Source organism: Symphalangus syndactylus, chromosome 6, assembly GCF_028878055.3.
Source record: "Symphalangus syndactylus isolate Jambi chromosome 6, NHGRI_mSymSyn1-v2.1_pri, whole genome shotgun sequence".
Taxonomy (NCBI): Eukaryota; Metazoa; Chordata; class Mammalia; order Primates; family Hylobatidae; genus Symphalangus; species Symphalangus syndactylus.
Window position 1 is genome coordinate 24,669,700 of NC_072428.2, and position 27,196 is coordinate 24,696,895.

The window sequence follows — 27,196 nt, forward strand, 5'->3', positions numbered from 1 at the left end:
TAATAATAATAATAGGGGATCATGCAATATTCATCTTTCTGTGTTGGGCTTATTTCATTTACCATAATGTCCTTCAGTTTCATCCATGTTGTCACAAATGACAAGATTTCTGTTTGAAGGTTAAAAGTTCATTGTGTGTGTGTACACCACATTTTCTTTATTCATTCATCCCTTGATGAATGCTTATGTTGATTCCATATGTTGATTATTGTGAATAATGGTACAGTAAACATGGGAGTGTAAATATGTCTTCAACATACTGATTTTGTTTCCTTTAGATAATACAGTCATGCACTGCATAGGGACATTTTGGTCAATGATGGACCATGTATACAACAATTGTCCCATAAGATTATAATCGAATTGAAAAATTCCCATCATCTAGTGATGCTGCAGCCATATTACTCACGTTTATGGTGATGCTTGTGTAAACAAACTGTCCTAAAAAGTACAGCACATGTAATTATGTATTGTACATAATAATAATAAATGATTATTTTACTGGCTTATGTATTTCCTATACTATTTATTGTTAGAGTATACTCCTTTTATTTATTGAAAAAAAAAAAAAAAGCTAACTATAAGATAGACTCAGGCGACCAGGTCCTTCAGGAGGTATTCCAGAAGAAGGCATTGTTATCACAAGATGACAACTATATGTGTGTTACTGTCCCTGAAGACCTTCCAGTGGGAAAAGATGTGGAGGTAGAACACAGTGATATTGATAATCATCACCCCACACAGGCCTAGAGTAATGTGTGTGCTTGTGTCTTAGTTTCTAACAAAAAAATTTTAAAAGTAAAAAAATTAAAAATAGCATATAGAATAATATAAAGAAACAATATTTTAGTAGAATTGTGTAAAGTGTGTTTTAAGTTGTTATTACAAGAGTCAAAAATGTTTTTAAAATGTAAAAGTTTATAAATTAAAAATGTTACAGAAGCTAAGGTGAATTTCTTATTGAAGAAAGGAGAATATTTTTAGTAAATTTAGTGTAGCCTAAGTGTACAATGTTATAAAGTCTACAGTAGTATCCAGTAGTATGTTAGGCCTTCACATTCACTTACCACCCCTTTACTGACTCACCCAGAGCAACTTCTAGTCCTGTGAGCTCCATTCTTGGTAAGTGTCTTATACAGGTGTCCCCACTTTTATCTTTTAGACTATTATTTACTGAACCTTTTCTGTGTTTAGAAACACAAATACTTGTATTAAAATTGCCTATTCAGTCCAGTAACATGCTGCACAAGTCTATAGGCTAGGCCCAGGAGACTACTACAGAGCCTAGGTATGTAGACTGTACCATGTAGATTTGTGTAATTACACTTAATGATGAAATTGTCCAATAATGTATTTCTCAGAATATATTTCCATTCATAAGTGTCAAATGACTGAATGCTCAGAATTGGGGTTGTTGGATATGGTGGTTCTCTTTTTGATTTTTAAAGGAACCTCTATACTGTTTTCTACAATGGATGTTCTAATTTATATATCCACCAACAGTATACAAGGGTTCCTTTTTGTCCATATCATCTCCAACACTTTTGTCTTTTTGATAACAGTCATTCTAACAGGTGTGAGGTGAAACCTCATTGTGTTTTTAATGTACATTTCCCTGATGATGAATAATGTTGAGCACTTTTTCATACATGTGTTGGCCATCTGTATGGCTTCTTTTGAGAAATGTCTATTTTGGTCCTTATCCAATTTTTTAATTGAGTTATTTGTTTTCATGCTATTGTGTTGAGTTCCTTAATATTCTGAATATGAACGCTTTTATTAGACATATGGTTTGCAAATATTTCCCCCCATTCCACAGGTTATTTTTTTACTCTGTTGATTGTTACCATTTTTGCACAGAATAGGGGGGTTCTTTGATATGAGAATAAAAAGGAAGATGCTAAGCTAATACTTAATTTCTTATTTAACCCTGACATAAAGCAATTCAATTATCAACAATGCTTAAAATTTTATAAGTAATAAAATAAATTCCTCTAATTAGATTTCTAGAAAAATAAACTATTTGATAACAAAATAAAATGCAATAAATCAATACATTCAGGTATATCAATTGTGAATATTAATTTTTGAATATATGGGATCAAATCATTTAAAACTGAAATCATTTACATGATATTGATAATAAAATAGTAAGTACTGTTAATCTCCATGTTTCTTTGACAGCAATGTTTCTAGTAATATATACATATATATATTTCTAGTAATAGATATATTTCTAGTAATATATATATATATTTGCTGAACATAAATATCTTCTATTGTCATCTAAAATTTTGGTTTGTTATTAAAATCCTTTACTTTTGAGGATGCTTACTCTTGTGTGTGTTTAGTAGTGTAGGCACTGATAAAACAGGAGTTGGCAAGAAGTAAACCCAGTTAAAAATATGATCCTGGCTTCTTTATTAATGTTTCCAAACATGCAACAAAGATTACGTTATCAAATTATTTAAAAAATGCTTCAAAAGTGGCACATTTCTAATCATTTTGTGATCACATTGTATGAATTTATATACTATTTTGCCTGATTTTCATACATTTTCAACAACTTTTATATTATAATGATCTATTTTGAGATTCTACAATGTGCCTTTAAAACTATTAGCTACACAAAGAACATAAAAACAATTACTAGAACTTTACTTTTTACCTTTAAAATATCAAGCATTTAATATTTTCTTTAGTTAAAAAAGCAAAATTGTTCCATGTGCATTATTCATGCTTTTCTGCTAATATTATCATGTTGTTTAGTAAGAATTTATTTCGTTATATTAATATATAAACATGGATAAAAGGGGTCAAATGACACAAATGTAAACCTGTTTTCTGATGACCAAGTTTAATATTTTTTAGAGATGATAGAAAAAAATGAAACACATGCTTATCAATATTCTATCCCCCATCTCTAATTTTCCTCAAGAGGTCTAAAGCACATTTGCATCAGATAATTTTAATTCCTATCAACAAATTGCATTGGGTTTGCTGTGAAAAGTAGTGTTGCCATTCAATCTTATTAAGAAAGATAAAAAAATTAGCTGTAAAAAAAAGAATCAGATGTAGTATTCTACAAAAGAAGATGCAGTATTCTACAAAAGAAATAAAATACAGGTAGATGATAAGTAACAGATAAAAACTACAGTTTTGGAAACAACAAACAAAGGAACACTTAGCAAAAGTCCTCAAAGAAACACTTAAAAATCTTTTAATAATTAAGAAAAAAGAAAAAAAGTCACTTCAACTGAGGGGTTTAATACAAAAATATTTAAATATGAATAAAGAACAATACACAACACTGCCACCACCAACAAAAAACCTTGGGTAACAGGAGACAATATTTTATCAGTGAAAAGGTTAAGTTACAAAAATAAGATCATGTACATGTGATAATAACTTGTTGATAAGTGAAAAATCTATACATAGATAACAGGCTCTTAGGTTGATTTTCAATAAGACTACCTGATTTTAATTACATCAACTGATAAAGTGTCTGGTACATAGTAAATAATCAAAACACTTTTGTATCACAGTCACCACATTTGATGAATAGAATAACCTTGTGAGGTTAAGTATAGTCATTCTCCCCATTTTATGGTTGAGAGTTTAAGACCACTTTGAGGCTAAATAATTTGCCTAAGGCTGTGCAACAATTAAGAGACACAAACGGCACTTAAAACTCAAACTTTCAAAAACTCAAATTACCTGCTCTTTTGGCTATACTAAGATAAAGCCCCACAGTGAGATCTAGATTCAATGAAAAGCCTGTGGTAATGTGGTCCAGAGGAGGTCTGAACATGGCTCCATTCAACATAGCCAAATGAAGCATTCAGGTATATAGTTTTAGGAAGAGATTTCTCTTTTAGTTGCACTGATGGAGGCCTCCACCAAGGCCTTACAATGTACTTGGTACACGATGTATAAAGAAAACTCAATACTGTGAAGTGTATGCTTACAAATATATAAACTAGATATGAGTATTGTAAAGTTGGAATGTAGGTTTAAGATCTGGGTTCTAGTTCAACCTGTGTCAACATGTACACGTGTGGTATGAGGTAAATTGTTTAAATTTTCTGTTCTGGTCTTTGAAATTTTCTCTTCTGTAAAGCCAAGGGTTGCATTAGATAATCTATGTTGTCCATTCTGACTTTCAAATCATATGGTTCAAAAATGATTTTTCTCATTAAAATCAGTCATTGCTGGGCTTTTAAAAATAAGAACTTCTGGTGTATTTAAATATTGATTTAACTACTTCATAGAAACACTTAGGACGAGAAGCTGTTATCACTCCCAATTAGGATTAATTTAAAGTGAAGATGAAGCATTTTTGACATTATTATGCAAATAAATGAGAAAGTATGATTTGTATTACCAAAATTCTATTTACACATATATTTTAGGTATTCATCTATGACAAATAGTGAGATACCCTTGTAATGCAGTAGGCACAATATCAAGTGTCACAACTAATTGTATAAAATAGATTGCTGAGCTAAAGTTATATTAGCATATAATTTGCATGTGACTATAGAGACTGTGAAGTCTATTCACAAGTAATTTTCAAGTTAAAAATTTCATTACTGTTACCCTGAAGGCTGTCATTTACTGATTTTTCTCCTCTGATGATTTTCATCTAAGAATACTGAGTTTGATTATCTGCACCATGGATGTTCAACTAAGAACATATAAAGTGTAGGAATGTATTAAGGGCACCAAGAACAACAATGACCAGCAGAAACCTCTGAGCCACAGCTAGGAAAATACTAAGAACTATGAGGATGCACAAATTACATGTATGGTCTAAGCAATCCATGTTCTGACAGCGATACTGTTAAGAGGGGTTATGATCCTTCATGAAAAATGACTCAGCTTGACATCACTCTGACTTCCTTTAATTACTGATGTAAATAAGGTTTTAGACTATGTCTCCTACTACCCTTCACTGTTGCTGTCATCTATCCAACTCTGGGTCATGACTCACCTTTCTAACACTCTGGCCTTTCAGTTTTTTTATCTCTCTTCCAATGATCTTATCTCCATTGTATTTAAGTTGATCATCCCCATGGTTGTTTTTTAGACCATGTAATTATCAATAACTGCCATACCTCTATAATCTCAATTTCATGCACACCCCTCTACATAACCACTACTTTCTTTCCACCTAGTACCCATATGCAATCATTTGACTCTGCTGAGATCTCTATATCATTGTCTACCACACCTTTCACTCACCTGCTTTGATAAGCTCTTTCAATTAATTAACCATCTTGATCCATGGTCAATCCTTATCCTCACTTCCTTGCAGTTCTCTTGCTTTGTCACACTTACTGCGAAGTTAAACACAACTCTCTGTCTATTCCACACTTGCCTCAGCGTAGTTAAAAATGGCCAGAGAAACAGACTGGTATGACTTTAATTTCATGACCACAAACCTCAATAGGCCCTTAAGGCTATTCCCACTATACATATCCTCACTCTCCTAGATGACAATGTCATACTTTCTCTTTTTCTTTTTTTGTTGAAACCTCCAATATCTCTTCCTCCATCTTCATTATCAGTTTATAACCTTTCACTGAGAAAACAGAAGCAGCCAGAAGGGACACCTAGCACACATTTTCTACCTGCTATGGTTTGAATGCTTGTGTCCCCACAACACTTGTATGTTGAGCCCTAATATGCAACAGTATTAAAAGGTGAGAACTTGAGAACACATGGACACAAGAAGGAAAACAACACACACTGGGGCCTTTTGGAAGGTGAAGGGTGGGAAGAGGGAGAGGATCAGGAAAAATAACTAATGGGTACTAGGCATAATACCTGAGTAATGACATAATCTGTACAACAAACCCCCATGACACAAGTTTGCTTATATAACAAACCTGCACTTATACCCCTGAATTTAAAAGTTAAATAAATAAATAAATAAATAAATAAAAAACAGAGGTGAAAACTTTGGGAGGTGATTAGGTCATGAGGGTGGAGCACTCAAAAATTAGATTAACACTCTCTTAAAAGAGGTCCATGGCAGCCTGTATTCCTCTTCTGCCATGCGAGGTTACAGAGAGAAGACAACTATCTATGAAGAAAGTGGGCCCTCACCAGAACCTGATTATGCTGGCACCCTTATCTTGGAACTTCACAGCCTCCAGAACCATAAGAAATACATTTCTGTTATTTATAAGCTGCCATTTATGGTATTTCTGTTATAGTAGCCTGAACAGACTAAGACACTACACTCTCAGCATGTGTAGCCAAATATATATTCTGTCTTCTCACAGGCTGCCATATGTGAACTAACTAAACTCCTATACCAACCCAGTACCTCCACTTGTGCACGGGCCTCATACCATAAAATATCACTTGGGCAATTCTCTCCTCTCTCCTCCATTGTCAACTTCTCCTTTTCTACTGATTGTTTCCTATAATATATAAACATACTGTTATCTCTCCCTTGAAAAAATAAAACCACCACTTGTCCCATCTCCTTTGCCAGCTACTACTCTGTTTCTCTGCACCAAACCCCTTAAATTTTCTAAAATTCAGTGCCTCCAATCCTCTCCTTACATTTTCACTTAAATCCATTATAAGTAGGATGTCACCACCCCCATCCCATCCATTAAAACTGCTTTTATTATGGTGATTGATGACCTCCAATGGCTAAATTCAATTGGTCTGTTTTCTTTTTTTTGGTAACAACTTTATTGAGATAGAATTCAGATACCATACAATTCACCCACTGAAAGTGTACAATTCAATAGTTCTAGTATATTGACAGCTATTTAAGTATTACCACAATTTTAGAATATTTTCATTCCTTCAAAAAGGAATCTCATACATGTTTTATCAACTCCCCCCAATTCTCCTAGCCCTAAGGAACCATTAATGTACTTTCTGCCTCTCTATATTACATATTATTATTTCACATAAATGAAATCATGTAATATGTTGTCTTTTAGGAAGGGTACTATGGTTTGAATGTCAGTCCCTTCTAAAACTCATGTTGAAATTTAGTTGCCATTGTTATAGTATTAAGTGGTGGGACCTTTGAAAGGTGATTTGGCCATAAGGGCTCCACCATCATGGGTAGGATTGGTGCCAGTACAAAAGGGTGAGTTCAGTCCTTTCTCACTCTCCTGGTTCTTCCATTCTTTTGCCATGTGAGGAACAGGGTTCCTCCCCTCTGGAGAATGCAGTGTTCAAACTACCATGTTGGAAGTGCAGACTAGGTCCTTAACCGACACCAAACATGCTGGCAGCCTGACCTTGGGCTTTCAAACTTTCAGAACTATGAGAAATAAATTTCTATTGTTTATACATTACTTAGTCTACGGTATTCTGTTATAGCAGCACAAAACGGACTAAGACAATTGTTTTCTCTCACTTACTATAATGTTTTAAGGATTCATCTGAGTTGTACCCTGTATCAGTACTTCATTCCTTTTTATGGTGAAATAAATATTCCATTGTATGGATATACCATTTTTTATCCACTCATCAGTTGAGGAACATCTGGGTTGTTTCCACTTGTGAGCTATTATGAATAATGCTTTTATGAACATTTATGTACAGGTTTTTGTCCATAAATGTACAAAAAAAAGGTTCTGTTTTAATCCTCTTGGGGATATACCTAGGAGTAGAATTTCTGGGTCAAATGGTAACTTTAACTTTTTGAGAAATGCCAGAGTGTACCAGTCCAAAAGACTGTACTATTTTATGTTCTCATCAGCTGTGTGTGACGGTTCTGATTTCTTCACATCCTTGTCAACACTTGCTATTATCTGATTCTTTCATTCTAGCTATCCTAGAGGATGTGAAGTGGTATCCCATTTTGTTTTTGCTTTTGGGGTGCTTTTTTTTTTTTACTTTTTTTCTGGCTTGGAATATCCTTATTTGTCATTTTACTTTGAGTATTTCTTTGTTTGGTTTCGATTTATCTTCTATTAACAGAATATGCTGATTTTCAAATCCAATCTGTTTTTCCCCATTTTTCTTTTTAATTGTAGTTAAAAAACCCATATAATATAAAATTTACTATCTTAACCACTTTTGAGTATATAGTTCAGTAATGGTAACTATATTCAACAGATGTGTTGCACAACTTAACATTAAGTTAAACAGATCTCCAGAACTTTATCTTGTAAAACTGAAACTGTATATCCATGAAACAAGAAACAACAACTCCTCACTTCCCTCTTTCCCTCAACCCCTGGTAACCACCATTCCGTTCTTGGTTTCTGTGAATTTGACTACTTTAGATATCTCATATGAGTAGAATCATATTTATCTTTTTGTAACTGATTTCACTTAGTACAATGTCAAGGTTCATCCATGTTCTAATATGTATTTTTACATATGTATTTATTATATATGAAATATGTATTTCCATCATTTTTAAGGCTAAATAACATTCCATTATATGGTATATTTTATTTATCAGTTCATCAGTTGGTGGACATTTGCACTACTATCACCTCTTGGCAACTGCAAATAATGCTGCTATGAACTTGGGTGTCCAAATATCTCTTCAAATCCCTGCTTTCCATTTTTTTGGACATATATCTAGAAGTGGGATTGTTGGATCATACGGTTTTGAGAAACTGCCACGCTGTTTTCCATAGCAGTTACACATTTTACAATCCCAATAGTGCACAAGGGTTCCAATTTCTCCACATCCTAACCAATACTTGATCTTTTCTGTTCTTTTTTACTTTTTCCTTTCCTATTTTTAATTTTTATCCTAACAGATGTGAGGGGGTATCTTGTGGTTTTGACTTGTATCTGTCTAATGATTAGTGATAGTGAGCACTTATTGATATGCTTGTTAGCCCTCTGTATATCACCTTTGCAGAAATGTCTATTCAAGTCCTTTGCCTATTTTATACTCAGGTTATTTGTTTTTATGCTGTCAAGTTGTAGGAGTTCTATATTCTGGATATTGGCCTCTTATCAGATATATAATTTGCAGATATTTTTTACCATTTCTTACGTTGCCTTTTCACTGTTAAGTCCTTTGATGCACAAAAGTTTAAGTTTGATGTAGTCTTATTTGTCTATTTTTGCTTCTATTGTTTGTGCTTTTGGTGTCATATCCAAGAAATAATGGCCGAATCCAAGATTATGAAGTGTTTTCCCTATGTCTTCTTCCAAGATTTTAATAGTTTTGAATCTTATGTTTAGGTCTTTAATCCATTTTAATTTTTGCATATGGCGTAAGACAAGGATCTATCTTCATTTTTATTTTTATTTTTTTGCATGTAGATACCCAGTCTTCCCATTTGTTAAACAGTCCCTGTGAGTGACCTTGGTACCCTGTTGAAGATTATTTGACCATACATACCAAAATTTATTTTTGGGCTATCTATTCTATTGGTTTGTGTATCTGGCCTTATACGCAATTTTTACTTTATACCACAGTATTTTAATTACTGTAGCTACGTAACATGTTCTGAAATTAGGAAGTATAAAACTTCCAACTTTGGTCTTTTTCAAGAGTAATTTGCCTGTCTGGGGTCCCTTGAGTTTTAGTCCCTGTGTAACTTTAAGTAAACTAAATCTGTTGTTTCTATTTCCTTCTTTTCAAACTGGGGATACTACTAACGTCATAGGATTTTTGAAGAATTAAATGAGATAACAAATGTAATATGAAAAAATAAAAATAGTACTTGATAGAAAAATCAGTTCTCATTAACTTAGTTATGATCAATCCCCATGAAGTCAATATAATATAGTAACACTCCAGTTGCAGGATGGAGGGTGATTGGGTGGGTTGACTAGATGGAACAAGGTATGCAATTAAAGAGGTATGAAGGGATGGGACTAATACAAAATTACCACTTGCTCAGTGAGTAGCAATAAGGACAATATATTATCAAATCTTTTAATTCACGTTCAGAAGTGAGCTAAGCTGTCTGTGAGAAACATGAAATATAGCCACTGTTCATTTAGGGGCCTACATCTAAGGAGAATTGATCTCCAAATAAACTTTTCTTAAATGAAAAAGTGGGATAGGGAAAAAAAAGCTGATTGTGTTCAGATGAAAAATATTTGCCCAAGTAGTTACATTTTTTTCTAAAGTAAAAATAACTTTATTGGTTTATCTTTTAATGAAAATACATGTTTCTTATAATAAATTTCAAACATATAAACAGAAATAATGACAATTATGATGGCTAAAATTCATTAACCCTTTACTATGCCAGCTACTGTATGCTAAGTGGTATCTCTTTGGTTCTGGTTTACGTTTCTTTTGATGTAGTGACATTTATTGATCATTTCTGTATCTTTTTCTGAGAACATCCTCTTAACATTAACCTTTTGCCTGTTTTGAAGTAGGGTATTCAATTTTTTCTTACCCATTTAAACATAATCATAATTTACTGAAATATATGCATGTATGTTTGTAATTTTTGAAATTTTGAAACCATCTCAAACTTACATAAAAATTGCAAATATAGAACAAAAAATCTTTTTCTTTCCATTCCACTTGAGAGTAAGTTGCTGACCTGATGACTTATCACTTCTTAATAATTTAGGATATGATTCCTACAAACAAGGACATTCTTCTAGAGGAGAACAATACAACCATCTGACCTGGCATACTGGTAAAGGGAGGAAACTGAGACTACCATCTAATCCTCACACCCCATTCAAGTTTCACCAGCTGTTCCAATATCATCCTATACAGCAAAACGAAATAGTTTAGAATCACGTGTTGCATTCAGTTGTCATTTGTTCTCTTCAGTCTCCTTCAATATGGAAGTTCCTTAGATTTACCTTAACTTTCATGATCTTGACACTTTTGAGGATTATAGTCCAGATGTTTGGTAGAATGTTTCCAATTTGGATTTGTGTGATGCTTCTTCGTGATTAGATTTGAATTATTAATTTTTGGTGGAAATATCACAGAAATATTGCTGAGTTCTCATTGCGTATTATCTGGTGATACATGCTTCTGATCACCCCCACTACTGGTGATGTTAACTTGATTATGGTAATTCTTCTAGTTTTCTCCACTGTAAAATTATTCTTTTCCCCTTTGTAGTTAATAAGTATTTTGTGGGATGGTACTTTCTGGCTATGTAAGTTATCTTATACCTAAAGAAACTTTCAATTTATTCACTTATTTATTTATATCAGTATGTACTTATAGCTTCCTATTTTATTAAATCCATTACTATCATTATTTATTTTGATGCTCAAATTGGCCAACATGCCCAGTGAGAACTCCTTTGGGCTGGCTTCTGTGTCCTTCTGATATGCCATCATCATTCTTTAAGAACTTCTACACATAAAAAGGTGTTCCAGGCATATCTTTTTCTTTCTCTTCCATCGACCATTTCTCCAAAGAGTCCCAGTGCCTTTGAATGGAGAATGGCATTTAGATCTGAGCATGAGATATACTCATTGCTATTTCTCAACTCCAAGAATTTAAGACATTCATTCATATTTTCTGTGATTATTTTAATAATTTCATTTATTATATTTATCTCTTTAACTCTATGGAAATATAGTATGATGTGAGATATAAGGTAAGAATTTACTATTTTATTACCAAATGATTAGGCCCATATTTGAAATTCCTTCCCTTGTTATAAAAATGACTCGAGTGTTCAGGCCAGGCATGGTGGCTCATGCCTGTAATCCCAGAACTCTGGGAGGCCAAGGCAAACAGGTCACTTGAGGTCAGGAGTTCGAGACCAGCCTGGCCAACATGGTGAAACCCCATCTCTATTAAAAATACAAAAAAATTAGCCAGGTGTGGTGGTGTGTGCCTGTAATCCCAGCTACTCGGGAGGCTGAGGCAGGAGAATCGCTGGAACCCAGGGGTGGAGGCTGCAGTGAGCCGAGATCACACCATTGCACTAGGCAATAGAGTGAGACTCCATCTCAAAAAAAAAAAAAAAAAGGCTCTTGTGCATCATAAAAATTCAAACGCATAAAACATACAAAGAATAATAAAAAAAAACTTATCTAGAATCTACCACCCAGAGGCAAATATTGTTAACAGTTTGGTGAATATCCTGTAAGACATCTCTCTATACCAGTCCTGTTTCTTACTGAGAAAAACGATTGCAGGATGTTAAGAAGTATGCTGATAAAAATGTTTTTGATTCTAAAAAGAAGAGTTTTACCAATAAACAAATGTAAAGAGGATTATTATTACTATGTATTTCAAAAATGTTTGGCATTTCCCTCACAGCCTTTCAAATACTAGTGTATACTGTGAATCTCTTAGACAATCTAGGAAGGGGATTTAGTTTGCAGTCTTTCATGAGCTTATTTGACTGCATATCACTAGGTTTTTGGAAGCTAAATTAACATCTCCTGAATTAGTGTTAGAAAAGAATTTGGGATAAGCTATACAAAATTTTATGTAAATAGGATTGTGCTATTTATCCTATTTCTATAATCTGCTTTTTCACTCCATTATATCATGGATGCAAAGCCCAGTAACCACCCCTGATCTCTCATACAGAAAAAACTTCTGCAGAGCCACCTCTCTACAGCCATTGCTGCAGTTTTTACAGCTTCCATTAGCCTTAGACCTTAATAAAAGCCACAGTGCCCACCACCCTCCAAAGCATGACGGAATTTCCCTCGAAAGGTGGTAGACACTTGAGCCTAACCAAATAAAGCTGCAGCTTATAACCTTCTCCTCAATATTTGGGACATTTTGTTGGTATTCTCTTTGTTTTCCAGCATCACTTTCAAATCACTCCTCCTCCTCCACTTCCTAGGAAAACGAAACTAACAAACAAATCCATGCTTCTTTTACATATAGCTAACCCCCAGCCATTCTTTTTTTTTTTTTTTTTTATACTTTAGGTTTTAGGGTACATGTGCACAATGTGCAGGTTTGTTACATACGTATCCATGTGCCATTTTAAGTTGCTGTCTTTATCAAACTCCTGGACATTTTCCTTACTGTTAATTGAAGACTCTGCACCCGGCTTACAGTCCTAATTCAAACATCTTATTCTCACCCAATATTACTAATCTTAGTAGCTTGCTTTGTTCATTTACCTCCACTATTAAGATTAGTAAATCTACTACCAGTGTACTGCCCCTTCTCTTTCTCCTTATATACATATGTATCAACAGCAATTGTATTCAGTTGTTTTTCTTCAGCCTAAAGTTCATGATCCAACATTTTGTTCACTATTTTTAATCACTTAAACTTCTTTGTTCTTTGTCCTACTCACTCCACCTTGCAAAATTTCAACCCAGGAATCTTAGCACAGAAGCAAGAAAGTCACACTATCTGATAGACTGGCACCACCCCAACCATTTGAGATTTCTGTAGTCAGTGTATTCTTCCAGTCTACGAAATAATCCTTCGTAAGTTTCTCAATTCAACCCAAACTCCCAAGAGGTAAGTAACCATTCCCTAGTGGATAACTATGCCTATTATTTCACTAAGAGAAATTATCAGTACATATCTTCAGAAACTGCTGCTTTCTTTTCTACATCTTCATCCATTCCCTCTTTATAAAATTTTTTTTGCATTGACATTTAAATAAATTAGATAAAACAGAGCAAAAAAAATCTTATTTCACCCCAAACCCCTTCCAGTTATTGATCTTTCTTTGCCACCTGAACTCACCTCCACATAGCTCTTTCCATCGCTCACACTATTTCAGCCACAGTGGCCTTTTACATCCTTGAAAACACCAAGTTCCTTCCTTTATTAGCACATCTGCTGTTCCTTCTGACAATAACACTTCTTGGCCCAGTGCCCATTGCATGATTACCTTCTTTTCAGTTGGGTCTCAGCTAAAATGTTTCCACTTAGAAAGACTTTGAGTGAACACAACTCAAGGTATACCCACTGCCCTCTCTGCCCACTTAGCTTCCCCCATGGAAAATGTTTTTTCTTTATATTTAACTACATATATATTTGTTTGCTTGTTTAAAAAAAATTATGTACTTTCTTATTAGACTGTAAGCTACATAATGGCAAGGTTAACATCTGCTTTGTTCACTCGAATGATCTAGAACTTAGCATAATGCTACACTCATAGCAGGTGCTCAAGTTCATAGACGATGTTGAGATTTGGGAAAAGCTTTCAATAAATATTATCGGACATATGATTATGTTTACTTACTTCAGTAGATTGGACTATCCTAAGTCTAACATCAGAATCCTGGAAAACATTCTTGATATTCCCTTTCCCCTTTCCCCAACCTCCATGAGATCCAGTGAGATCAGAGAGATAGCTAGCGATCAGATTAGGTAAGGCCTTGTAGGGTCATGGATTTATTATCCTGAATGAGTTGGGGAATCATTGGAGAGTTTGATCCAGAGTAGTGATAAGAGCCGACTTATACTGTAAAACTGGACTGCCTAACAAGATAGCCACTAATTATATATGGCTACTTAAATTAACTTAAGAAAAATAAAATTAAAATTCAGTGCCTTGGTCTTACTAGTCACATTTCATGTATTCATTCACTGCGTGTGGCTAGTGGCTGCTACATTACACAGCACAGATATAGAAAATTTCCATCACTGCAGAAAATTCTACTGGACAGTACTATCTTGAAAAAGTCACTAGGGCTATGTTGAAGAAAAACAGGAGCCAACAAGGAGCAAGGACCAAAGAGCAAAGAGCAAGACCAATTAGGAGGCTATCCCAACAGCTGTGGCAAGAAATGTGGGTAATGTAGGCTAGCATGTAGAGTTGAAGGTTGCAAAAGTGGTATCTGGATACATTTTGAAGATACAGTTGACAGGACATGCTAATAGATTGGATGCAGAGAGAGAGAAGAGTCAAGGGTCAAAGATTACATTATTGAAGTAAGGCCAGAAATCTGGAAGGATATACATAAACATAATTGTGGAGGAGATGACTGAGATTAGGAATGGGTGAATAAGGTGGAAAATAATAAAACAAAACCCATGCATACCAGTGAGATAGGATACCATGCATGAACTGAGGAATAAGACGATTCACTCTGTGTACCTGATGGCCTTTAAAGGACAGAAAGGAGGTAAAAACAAGGCAAACACGCAAGCAAGCAGTTTCTCTCCATTGGCCAAAATGAGGCCCAGCCACTCACCTAAGTGAAATGCTGAAACAGACAACCAAATACTGCATGTTCTCACTTGTAAGTGGGAGTTAAACATTGGTACACATGAACATAAAGGTGGGAACAATAGACACTAGGGAATACAGAGGGGGAAGAGAGGCAAGGGTTGAAAAACACCTACTGGGTACTATGCTCACTACCGGGGTGAAGTGATCAACAGAAACCCAAACCTCAACATCATGCAATATACTTTTGTATCAAACCTGCAAATGTACCCTTTGAATCTAAATTAAAAGTTGAAAATAAAGTAAGTTAAAAAACAAAAAATGAGGCCTAGGATAATAGTCCTCTTTCTAAATTTTCAAATATTATCTTTTTACTTTAATTGTATCACTAGCAGCTAAGCAGATAGGCAGAATCTCTCTTCATACTTACATGATGCCTTTCCATCAGTTCTGAGATTTGCACTAATTTATCATTCACCATACCCTTTTAATAAAGTAATTTATAGTATACTTCTATAACTATATAACTTCCGAATTTTTAGTCTTAGATGTTCTCTTCTATAATTTCTTTCTTGTGAGTGTAAATTTTCTATTTTTTGAGACAATGGTCTTGCTCTTTTGCCCAGGCTGGAGTGTAGTGGCATGATTAGAGCTCACTGAAGTCTTGGCCTCCCAGTCTCAGGTGATTCTCCCACGTTAGTCTCCCGAGTAACTGGGACTACAGCATGTGCCACCACACCTGGCTATTAGTATTTTTTGTTTGTTTTTGTAGAGACAGGGTCTCACTATGTTGCCCAGGCTGGTCTTGAAATCCTGGGCTCAAGTGATTAATCCTCCTGCCTCGACCTCCCAAAGTGCTGGGATTAGAGGCATGACTCATGCTTGTAATCTTTAATCTTATATTTAGACTTTTGAATATACTGTGGTTCTTTGCTTTTCAATCTAAAAGTCTTGTATTTTTGAAATAAAATATTATTTCCCAAGGAGCCCCCTTGGGAGTACCAACCCACAGACCCCGGCCGGGCACCTCATAACCATATGATTACTTGCCTCATTGCAGGCCTTAACAAAGCAGCCCATAAGGCTGTAAATTTTGAAAAGCTCAAAGATATCCCTCAAAGAGCTGATGAAAACCCCGCTGAATTTCTTTCCCGCCTTACAGAGGCCCTCCAAAAATATACCCGTGTTGACCCCACCTCCCAGGAAAAAACTATTGTTCTTAATACCCATTCCATCTCTCAGTCTGCACCTAACATATGGTGCAAACTTAAAAAGGCTGAAGATCGCCCTCAAACTCCACAACAAGACCTTCCCAACCTGGCTTTCAAAGTCTTTAATAATAGGGATGAACAAGAAAAAATGAAGCCCAACGAGATCGTGCCAAATGCCAGCTACTAGCTGTGGCTATTCGCCAACCTGGCAATAGCACCCAAGGGCACAAAAGACCCGATAGCAGCCTCCCTTCTGTGGCCTGTTTTAAATGCAGCAAAGAAGGCCACTGGGCGAGAGTATGTCCCAACCCAAGGACACCAAAAACTCCTTGCCCAGCCTGCCAACAAACCAGTCACTGGAAGTCTTATTGTCCTCTTAACAACCAGGCTAACAGATCAACTCCTCAAAGCCCTGGCAAGGTAAGGAGTGAAAAATCGCTCACCCTACCGCAGCTCCTTGGCTTGGCTGTTGAAGACTGACAGAGCCCAGGGCCCCTGGCCCTATCTGCCATTACTGCATCGGAGCCCAGGATAACTCTGCTAATAGCAGGTAAGCCGATCTCTTTTTTAATCAATAGCGGGGCTACCTACTTGGCTTTATCTAAATTTTTAGCACCCACTTACCCTTCCCAGGTCTCATGTCACATCCACACGCTACTGAATCCCTTACTTGTTCCCTATCTAATACTATTTTTCTTCACACTCCTTCCTTATCATGCTTCACTGCCCCACCTCCATCCTAGGCCGAAACATTTTAGCCAAATTCAAAGCTTCTATCACCTTTTCCTGCCCGCCCCCCCAACCAGAGTCCCTCCTGCTCCTCTCTGCTAGTCCAGCCCCTGACCGCCCCCTCCCCAGCACCCGCCACCCACCTCTCTTGTTAACCCAGTAGTGTGAAACACCACCATCCCTTCCATAGCTGCTCACCAGGACCCCATCAAAATACAGTTAAAAGACCCCTCTAAATTTCCCAACATTGCCCAATACCCCATTTCCCTAACACACCAAAAAGGCTTACAACCCATCATAAACAAGCTCTGCTCACGCCGTCTTCTTAAACCAACACATTCTCCATATAACACCTCCATCCTCCCCGTTAGAAAATCTGACCGCTCATACCGACGCATTCAGGACCTCTGAGCCATCAATCAGGCTGTCCTCCCTATTCACCCCATGGTCCCTAACCCCTATACACTTCTCTCCCTCATCCCCTCCAACACCACCCACTATATGGTAATCGACCTAAAGGATGCTTTCTTTACCATTCCATTATACCCTATAACATAACCTCAAACTGTCACATATGCTTTGCCACTTCCTCCTAAGGGGCCCTCCGTTCTCCATCTATTCCTACACATCAGTTAAGAGGAATCTCATTATCATATTTCCAGGCACTCTCTACAGATTTATAGGCTTCCCTAAAAAAAAAAAAAAAAAATTGCAAACTCTATTACCCACCTCCAAAACCAACTAGACTTCCTAGCAGCAGTTACCCTACAAAACCATAAAGGCCTTGGTTGACTTACTGCAAAAAAAAAGGAAGTCTCCACATCTTCCTAGATGAGGAATGCTGCTTCTACTTCAATCAGTCAGGCCTGGTTCAGAATGCAGTCAAAAAACTAAAAGACCGAGCAGTTCTCACAGAATTCAATTCATTCAATTTAACCAGTAGAAAACTCAGACAATATAAGAAACTACTGGTTATTGTTAGGATAAATATGCTAAAATAAAATCTTGAAATTCAGAGAAACATATCAAAATAAACTCATTCTATTGACTACCAACCGTATGCAAACTCAATATTTAAGACCTAACATCGTCAGATCTGTCTGTGCAATAGTTTGAAAGTGTCTCCTACAAAATTCAGGTGTTGCTGATGTGATAGTATTAAGAGATGAGGCCTTTAAGAGGTGATTATGTCATCAGGGCTCCTCTCTCAGGAACAGGATTAAGGCCCTTATATAGAAGGCTTCACACAGCATTTTGACTAGCTTGCCCTTTCACATTCTGCCATGTAAGAACACATCATTTCTCTCCTTTGGAGAATGCAGGAAAAAGGTGCCATCTTGGAAGCAGAGTGCTGCCCTCACCAGACAACCACACCTGCCAACACTTTTATTTTCTCATAGATCTGGAGGATAGAAAGTTCAATATTTAATTTCTATCTTTATAAATTACCCAGTCTCAGGTATTTTATTATATCACCACAAATGGACAAAGATAGGATGCCATAACAAAATACCATAGATTGGGGGGCTTAAACAGGAATTTATTTTCTCATTGTTCTGGAGACTTGAAGTCCAAGATCAACGTGCCAGCAGAGTTGGTGCCTGGTGAGGGCTCTTCCCTTAGGTTGCAGATAGCAGCCTTCTCGCTGTGTGCTCACATGGCCTTTCATTCGTGCATTTTCCCGGAGAGAGTGAGAGCTCCAGTGTCTCTCCTTCTTTTATAAAGATACGAATCTTATCACACCAGGGTCCCACCCTCACAACCTAATCTAAACCTAATTACTTCCTAAAGGCCCCATCTCCAAATATCATCCCATTAGGGGTTAGGGCTTCAACATATGAATTCTGGGGGGACACAAACATTAGTTGGTAGTGGTAGGTTAAGCAATACGTTAATATAATTGTTAATCAGTAAGAAAGATGATACTGAAAAATGGCAGTGTCTTTCTAGTAAGGAAACCAAACTATGCTTGGACATACTTGTTAGCAAAGCTTAACTGAAAACAAAGTCAAAGTAAAAAATCTTAGACTCCAGAATTAGTCTCAAAACCAGCTTATTATTTTGTGACTCAGATTACCTGATTTGTAATAGTGAAATATCCAAACAAAACTGTCTTGATAATATTATTATAAAACATCTGAGATCTTTATACTCTGGCTTTAATTTGAAAATTTAAACTGTATGTATGAATTTTTTCTATAGGCAAACCTACTAATCATTTTAAATTAGTTACTGTAAATTTTAAATGATCTGCAGTTTTTCTTATTGTAAAAATATCTTTACATGTTTTAATAGCACCTTCAGAAATTATAAAATTATATATTATATCCTCACATATGATAGTAGGACACAGCTATATCCTCTAGCCTTAATTATAGGAAAAGTATAGATAACTGTAAGGCTTAGCTTTATTGTTTTATAAATGAACCAGTAAAGTTCATTTTAGTGAAATGAGCACATGCTTTTCATAAATTAAAATAAACCTCACATGGTAAAGTACCCATTTTGAAAATTAATTTAATTACATGTTTAAAGTTTAATTACATTTAATTAAGCAGTTAAGTTTAATATGAAATAAATGAATTATCAGTTAACTCTATGAAATGAAATACTGCCTTGATAATTAAAATCTATAAATTTTCCTATTCTGTGCAAAACTGCTAGTTCTTACAAAACACTCAGAAAATATGTATTTTAAAGACTATAGGATTATATCCTCAAGGCTGATTAAGGAGTAATTTTTCTGGCACCCAGGTTGGTGGGTGTACATTTACTGCCTCAGTAAATGGAGGTAGCATGGTACAAAAAAAAAAAGAGCAGAGGTTTTAGAAACTTGAGTTTGGGTGTTAGCTCAGTCACTGACAGCCTGCAACAGCAGGAGAGTTACTTAGCAACTCTAACCTGAAATTGCTTATAAAATGGGGTTAACATTCTCTTGGAGGGTTGTTGGCAAAATTTAATGAGTTATCCCATATTCAAACGTCTGGGAGAGTACCTGACTTGGGAAATATATTTGACACATGCTAATCCTCTCCTTACCCCAGCTGTTGAGTAAATGAAGAATAACACTGTACTTGCTGGCGTAAAAAAAAGTATTGTCCTTAAAATATATTTTTTTAAATCACAAAACTAACACCATATTATTTTTCATTTAAATACATCAAACATAATATACATTTTACATTTATTTTCCTAAGCACTCTGTTAATGGAGACAGTATAGCATTATTGCTAATACAGATATTTGAATCAGTGAGAATTTACTTTGAACCTGGGTTCCACTCTTTACTACTATTTGAGAAATTATGGGAAAATTACCCTGACCTATTTCGCAAGCTTGTATGTAAATGCATGTTTGACTCAATGTGTGGCAAAAACTGGGAAATAGAAAAATCAATATAATCATTTAAACTTAACAAAAATTTAGTGAGCTAGTAAGGCAGGTGGTATTTCCTCTTCTCCCCACCTCCAATTTTTCACATGAAGATACTGATTTTCACTGATTTTAGGTGATTTGCCCAAGGCTAAGGGTAGGATGAACTCAATATAAGAATCCAGATTTTAAAAATTATTTTATCAGTACTCATTACTTCATGACAAAGGAAGGTAAAGGTGAAAGACACCAAAATCTTCCGAAGCAGTGAAACAAAAAAGATAAATCTGACAGATTAAGCCTGGTTCTATCCCTTAATAATTAAAACTCAGATAAATCAATTCTGTGAATTTCAGTATCTTCTAGAAAATGGGACTACATACTTCTGCATATTAATACTACATAACCCTGTATAGGGTTAATATAAGGATTATAGAAGACAACAAATTTAAAGTGCCTAACAGAGTGTCTGACACGTAGCAGTAATACATTAATGGTAGTTATAAATGCTAAAACAATATCAAAGCACCGCTTTTGCTAAGTCTCTATCCACAGATTGGAGAAGTCCATAATAAAGTGAACATTTTTTGGAAACATTTAATAAGAATGAGTACAGTAGTCTCCACTAAATTCTCAGGTATTATTTTTAGAACAGAGCCTATAAATTTTAAGTCATTTTGGTTCACAACGCCTTGCCTATTAAGTCTTCATTTAATAGCTCATCTCATTTTGAAAATGGTTTTACAAGTGCTCAAGAAAATATAAATGACAATCTGTTCCATAACTTACTGCAATAGAAATTGAAATTAAATATTCTTAACACTTTATAACATACATTATTCAATGTCAAGTCCTGTAATTTTCAGAGTTTTGTCTTAATAATGTACTGGCAGTATAAACATATTGTGTTGTTTTGATACTTAAAACCCAAACTCTAAATTCTAAGTCACTTAAAATTATACAGATTGTTTTATTTACAGCAGAGCCAGAAATAGAAAGCCTTCATAAATAAAATATTGTAAAGTATATACTTGTTTACTCTCTGAAAAAGTATACGCCAAAAAATTAAATTAAGCAAACGACACTAGTTTGTATCATTTTCATTGCTATTATTATCAATACATATTTATTAGGTGTCTATTTGCATTTAAAGCTGAAAGACTCTGATTTAGAACTGTTCTACATTTTCTTGAAAACCAGCGCTTATTATAAATTTGGTGTCCTGAATTTTCAAGTTGCAAATTAGAGAAATAGTGGTTCCAGCAGTTACAGGACCAGAGAAAAAAGAAAGCCACAGATTATGAAATACTATGAAAAATATATAGACTTGAAGTTACAAATTATATAGAAAACTAATATTATTATGATATTTACCCTTAGATGTGTATTCTTTCAAAAATGTGGTAAAAGTGCATTCTACTAATATCTGAAATCAGATTTTGTTATTAAATGGGTCATTAACTTACCAGGGTTCTACTTTGAGAGTTGAAGATATTTTTTCTGGAAGAAAAAATCCATGCCAATTTGAAGCCTCAATTAGTTCTTGTGGCATTCTTTTTGATGCATCATAATAGTGACCAAATCTTGAAGATGATACTGGTCCAATCTGCTAGAATAAACCCCATAGTGGCTGTTAAACAATTATTTTTAAGCTATAATTTATTTGTCCTACGTCCAGCAAAACAATGACATATTTATGAATTTTAAGCTAATAAGGAAGAACGGATATACATACACTAAGTAAATTTCAAAGAAGCATACAACAACCTTTATTACTTTAAACCATTTATAGTTACAAATCAATCTTTTTATCTTTCATGTTTCTTCACTTCTAGTGGTTCCCTAAATTTGACAAGAATTTAAAAACCTCTTTGGTTTTTTTTTTCATTATACTGTATACCTTCCTAAGTTCAAAACTTAATATACATAATTCTTAATTAATATTTAAGATTCTAGGTTTTAATGACAAATTAAATATGCAGTTGACAAGAACTAACTGAAAACTTAAACCAAATTAATTCACTGGTAAGAGGTCCAAAAGAAACTAGCTATTTAAATATATTAAACTGAGTATCATTTTAAAACTGAATTCTCACATAAGACAATATACATGTATATTAAATATTTCTTGCAAATTTAAATTAAGCTTATAGGATAAAATGTACTACAATACTCCAGACAGGAACAAGGCACATGATAAAGTGGAATAATGTATATGACCTACATTAGATTAATCAGAACCTGGCATAATCATTGGTTCATTGATAATTCCTCTTTTGTCTTCTCTACTAACAATTTCTCTAACAAATTATCTTTCTTATAAGAAACTCTAATTTATATGACACTGAATTTATTTATATGGGGTAGCAAAAGTCTACTAACATAACATTATTATTAAGTTGCTTTGAATGGACTTTGAGCTAATTTCTTTCATTCAATACATTGAAAATATATATACATCGCTATCCAAAATTGAACTATTAACAAATTCCACTTGGCAATAGTCTCTAATAAAAGATTTCAGATCTACTCGTACATAATTTCCACTGTCCTGAAACATAAGTTTCAGAATATTCAACAAAACTAGACAATCACCACCGAAATTGAAGAACTACACATCACATAGTACTTATCTAAGTGACAACTTCTTAATTTAGATAAGAAAGACATATTTGCTTGACACTAGACATTTGCATTTAAGACTTCAAGGATTCATATTCTTAAACTAAATGCTTACCAACAGGAAATTATACAGTAATAAGAAATAAAATTTTTTAAGTCTAATAGAAACAGTTTTTTCAGATTCAGAGTCTGTGGGTTTGACATTTATTTTTTAAATGAAATGACCGTTCATCCCTCCATAAGGTACTACTTACTTTCATTAATGAAAGATACGCTATCAGTTTGCTGCAATCTAATCTTTTCAATCCAATATGTACAGAATTCTTGTTTCCAAAACATAATTTACCCATTTATCATGAAACTACTGATAAATAAAATATATAATATTAAAATGTTTCTTAAAAATAGGGTACAAACTTTGAAAATGTAAAGTTATTAGTCTAAAGCAATTTAAACAAGGTCTGTTCTTTGGCCTATAATCTATTCTTTATCCGGATTATAGTTCAGAATGTTTTTACTGCAATCTCTGCTAGAGCTCATCTTTTTATTGTGTAAGTCCAAGCCCCCTTAATGTTTTAGAAAGGCCTTGACTAACTGAACTTTGATCTGATGTCTTCATTGAGAAAAACACCAGGTTGCCCATTTCAGATGCAAATCCCCCTAAGGCCCAATAGAATTTAGTAAAGACAGCAAAAAAGAAAAAACCAGAAGTTTCCAGGATCCTCTTTGAGAATCCTGGGGCACACTGGTGTCCTTAATCCATGCTGCTGCATGGATTAAGGTAGGTGATAACCTTTCCTGATTCAAAAGAATAAGCAGAGTGCCTACAAACTGGGTGGAGACTAGGATTTGGCTATAATAAAACACCATGCAATAAAAGCTTGGTCTATGTCAGAAGCCTCTGAAAAGGCCTCAATGTACCACATTCCCAGGCCTAGTAGGGAAGCTTGCAAAAGCCTACCTGAATCAAATAAGCATGAATAATCTATTTTAGCAGACTGGCCATGGGGAGAGAGAAAGAAAGAGACTTTTCACTTCTTTTAAGTTTGAGTTAATAAATTTATTAATGGACTGAAAGTTCTTGAAGTCCTACGCACTCAGAGAAATATGCTAAATTGCCAAGAAGCAAAGTATGCTTTTTAAGTTGCCGTCTCTATTAATGTTTCTAATTACAATATTAATGTGATAGAAATCTCAGATTTGGAATGAATCAAGGCAGAAAATTGATTTCATGCTGAGACAGTTTACATATAGAACACAAATAATTCATTAAAATGTAAAAATATAATTGGAAGCTTTTCTCATTATAATTATTAAATTTAGAAATTAAAATTAGATATGGTAGCTAAAATATTCATAAGGTAGCCATGAAAATTTTATTGCTGATGAAAAACTTTAATCTTTCAGTTAAAAATGAAAATAAAAATACATTCTTACAGGAAAAAACAATTTTCCAAGTTTTTCTGCTCAAGACATATAACATTAACATATAATCAGATTTTGAAACACTGAAATCTTTTGAGGCCTAGAATTATAAAACAAGACTTAGACATTTCCTCTAAAAAAGATAACTACATGCTGTAAATAAAATAATTATCATCTACAAAAAACTGTCATCAACTCGATAAAAATTGACACATTTAAAAATATCAAACTATTATCAATAACTAGTCAGTTTATTAGGTAAGAACATGTTGCTTTAGTTTTACATTATGAAAACTTCTAATTCACGTTCATAAACTACCTTTTGACTTTGTCATCTGTGGAAGTGAGTAAAATGAAATGGTTCAGTAAAAATTTATGATGTTAAAAGGAAATGAACTTTGATGGGGGTACAGGAGGAAAACGGTAAAAAAACAATACCGTACTCTACTTGTAGTATGTTACAAAGAAACAAAACTTTCAAAGAAAAGCTGTACCAAGAAAATCTAAATAAGACATTTTCTTACCGTTGTTATTATTTCTTATTGCTCAGTAGAGCATACCAGACAGCAAGAATCCAAACAGTTTTTAAAACACTTTGATCCTCAGTTTAATCACTAGAACCTGGAGCTAATAATTATTTTACAAGGCTGTTGTGAGACTCTAATGTAATACTGGCAATGAATATTCTGTAAATTGTGAAGTAGTATGTAAATGTTATTCATTATTATTATTGTGTCATGATTCACTAGAGAATGAGAAGATCCATCATTGTATTTTGTAACTACATTGCCTTATTGAAAAAAATGGTATTTGTTGATCATCTACACCTGTACACATTTACCACAGGGCTGCTGCAGCTAAACCACTAAGATAGAAAGTCAATGTTTGATGAGAATTTAATATAATAAAGACTTAACACATTGCCATGAATTGCTGGACTCATTGTAGGTCATGGTATTAGAGCTCTACAATACTGAGAAAATTAAGTCTCAGAATATACTGCTGGCTAGCAATTCATGGAGTGAGTCAGGAATAGTGGATGATGATTGTAAGATAGGGGAGAAGAAGGCATGTACACCTTAGAGAGAATTAAAATCACATGGTGAAGGAAAGAGGGCTTTTTAAAAACTATACACTCTTCAATTCAAATGAAGACTGCTTTATACTTTACTGAACTATTGTTATTGATCTAGGTGTATATATTCTTGTCCACTTTTGCATTAGTAAGTAGTAATATGGATACACCCTTAGGACCTGGTGACAACTTATTTTAAAAGGCATCTATGATAATCAATACACCTACTTTTGAACTATTTATTTAATCTTAAGCCACAATTATGTTAACTGCATTTTGTCCCAAGTAAAATAAAGAAAACACAGTGAAGTCTATGGCCAAACCACCCTGAATGTGCCCCGTATCATCTGATCTCAGAAAACCCAGTGATATGGTTTGGCTCTGTGTCCCCACCCAAATCTCAACTCAAATTGTAATCCCCACATGTTGAGGAAGGATCCTGGTGGGAAGTGATTGGATCATGGGGGTGGTTTCCCTCATGCTGTTCTCCTGATAGTGAGGGAGTTCTCACGAGATCTGATGGTTTAAAAGTGGCAGTTTCCCCTGTGCTTTCTCTCCTGCTGCCATGTAAGATGTGCCTTGCTTTCCCTTCACCTTCTGCCATGATTGTAAGTTTCCCGAGGCCTCCACAGCCATGTGAAACTGTGAGACAATTAAACCTCTTTTGTTTGTAAATTACCCAGTCTCAGTGAGAATGAACTAATACAGCCAGGTTTTGTGTGTGTGTGCGTATTAAAATGAGAAAGGCAAAGTAAAGCCTAGATTTATAAAGCAGATAATGATGAGTGATCATCAAAGCCTATCAGTCTTGGCAAATCATCATATATAAAATTACCTTAACAGGCAAATATACATGCTAGTGACATTTCAAAGAAAAGCAAAGAAGCCAGAAGGTGATTCTATTTTCTAAATCGGACACAACTCACTGTAAATACAAGTAAACATAAGCATGACCATTGACTGCATATTCAAAATGTTATCATTTTGTCTGTATTGATTAATGTGTCTTAGCTCAGTTTAATATTTAATTTACATACTATTCATTCCTTCATGCATCCAACAAATAATTACTGAGCACCTACTAAATATCAGTAAAACAAAACAGTCAAAGTCCCTTTCTCTCATTGAGCTCACATTCTAGTAGGAGATAGATGATAATAATAAATTAGATATATATTATCATCATTTAATGATAAGTGCCTTTAAGAAAAGTAAAGCAGTGAAAGAAGATGATAGAGAGTGGTTTTATTTCATCTACAGTGACAAAGGCAGTCACTTCTGGTAAAGTAATCTTTTAGTAGAGACCTAAGAAAATGAAAAAATAAATAATCTAGACAAGTTCATCATAAGAGAACAATTTTCAAAACATTCAAGCTTTAAACCTTGAAAACTGAGCACTAGGGCTGGGTTCAGTGGCTCATGCTTGTAATCCCAACACTTCAGGAGGCCAAGGTGAGAGGATTGCTTGAAGCCAGGAGTTTGAGACCAGCCTGGGCAACATAGTGAGACCCTATTTCTACAAAAATATTAAACAATCAGCTGGGTGCTGTGGCATGCACTTGCGGTCTCAGATATTTGTGAGGCTGAGGTGGGAAGATCACCTGAACCTGGGAGGTCAAGGTTGCAGTGAGTCATAATTGTGCCATTGCACTGTAGCCTGCAAGATCTACAGAGCAAGATCAAGACAGAGCAAGATCCTATCTCAAAAAAAAAAA

At 34.7% G+C, this 27,196-nt stretch overlaps 1 protein-coding gene and 1 long non-coding RNA gene across 9 annotated transcripts in view; one reads left to right on the forward strand and one right to left on the reverse strand.

Annotated features, from left to right (window-relative positions):
- Nucleotides 1-27,196, reverse strand: part of ELP4 (elongator acetyltransferase complex subunit 4) — a 252,778-nt gene that overhangs the window by 151,990 nt on the left and 73,592 nt on the right. For 5 of the 8 annotated variants that reach the window (XM_055282022.2, XM_063641876.1, XM_063641880.1 and 2 more), the window contains exon 5: nucleotides 21,826-21,965. In XM_055282022.2, coding sequence (XP_055137997.1) covers nucleotides 21,826-21,965 — 140 coding nt within the window. Of the gene's footprint in view, nucleotides 1-21,825; nucleotides 21,969-27,196 lie in introns of all 8 variants that reach the window. The other 3 variants (XM_055282021.2, XM_063641878.1, XM_063641881.1) reach the window with 1 other exon arrangement.
- LOC134736989 (uncharacterized) overlaps nucleotides 1-27,196 on the forward strand; it is a 190,979-nt gene that overhangs the window by 136,001 nt on the left and 27,782 nt on the right. The window lies entirely within an intron of this gene.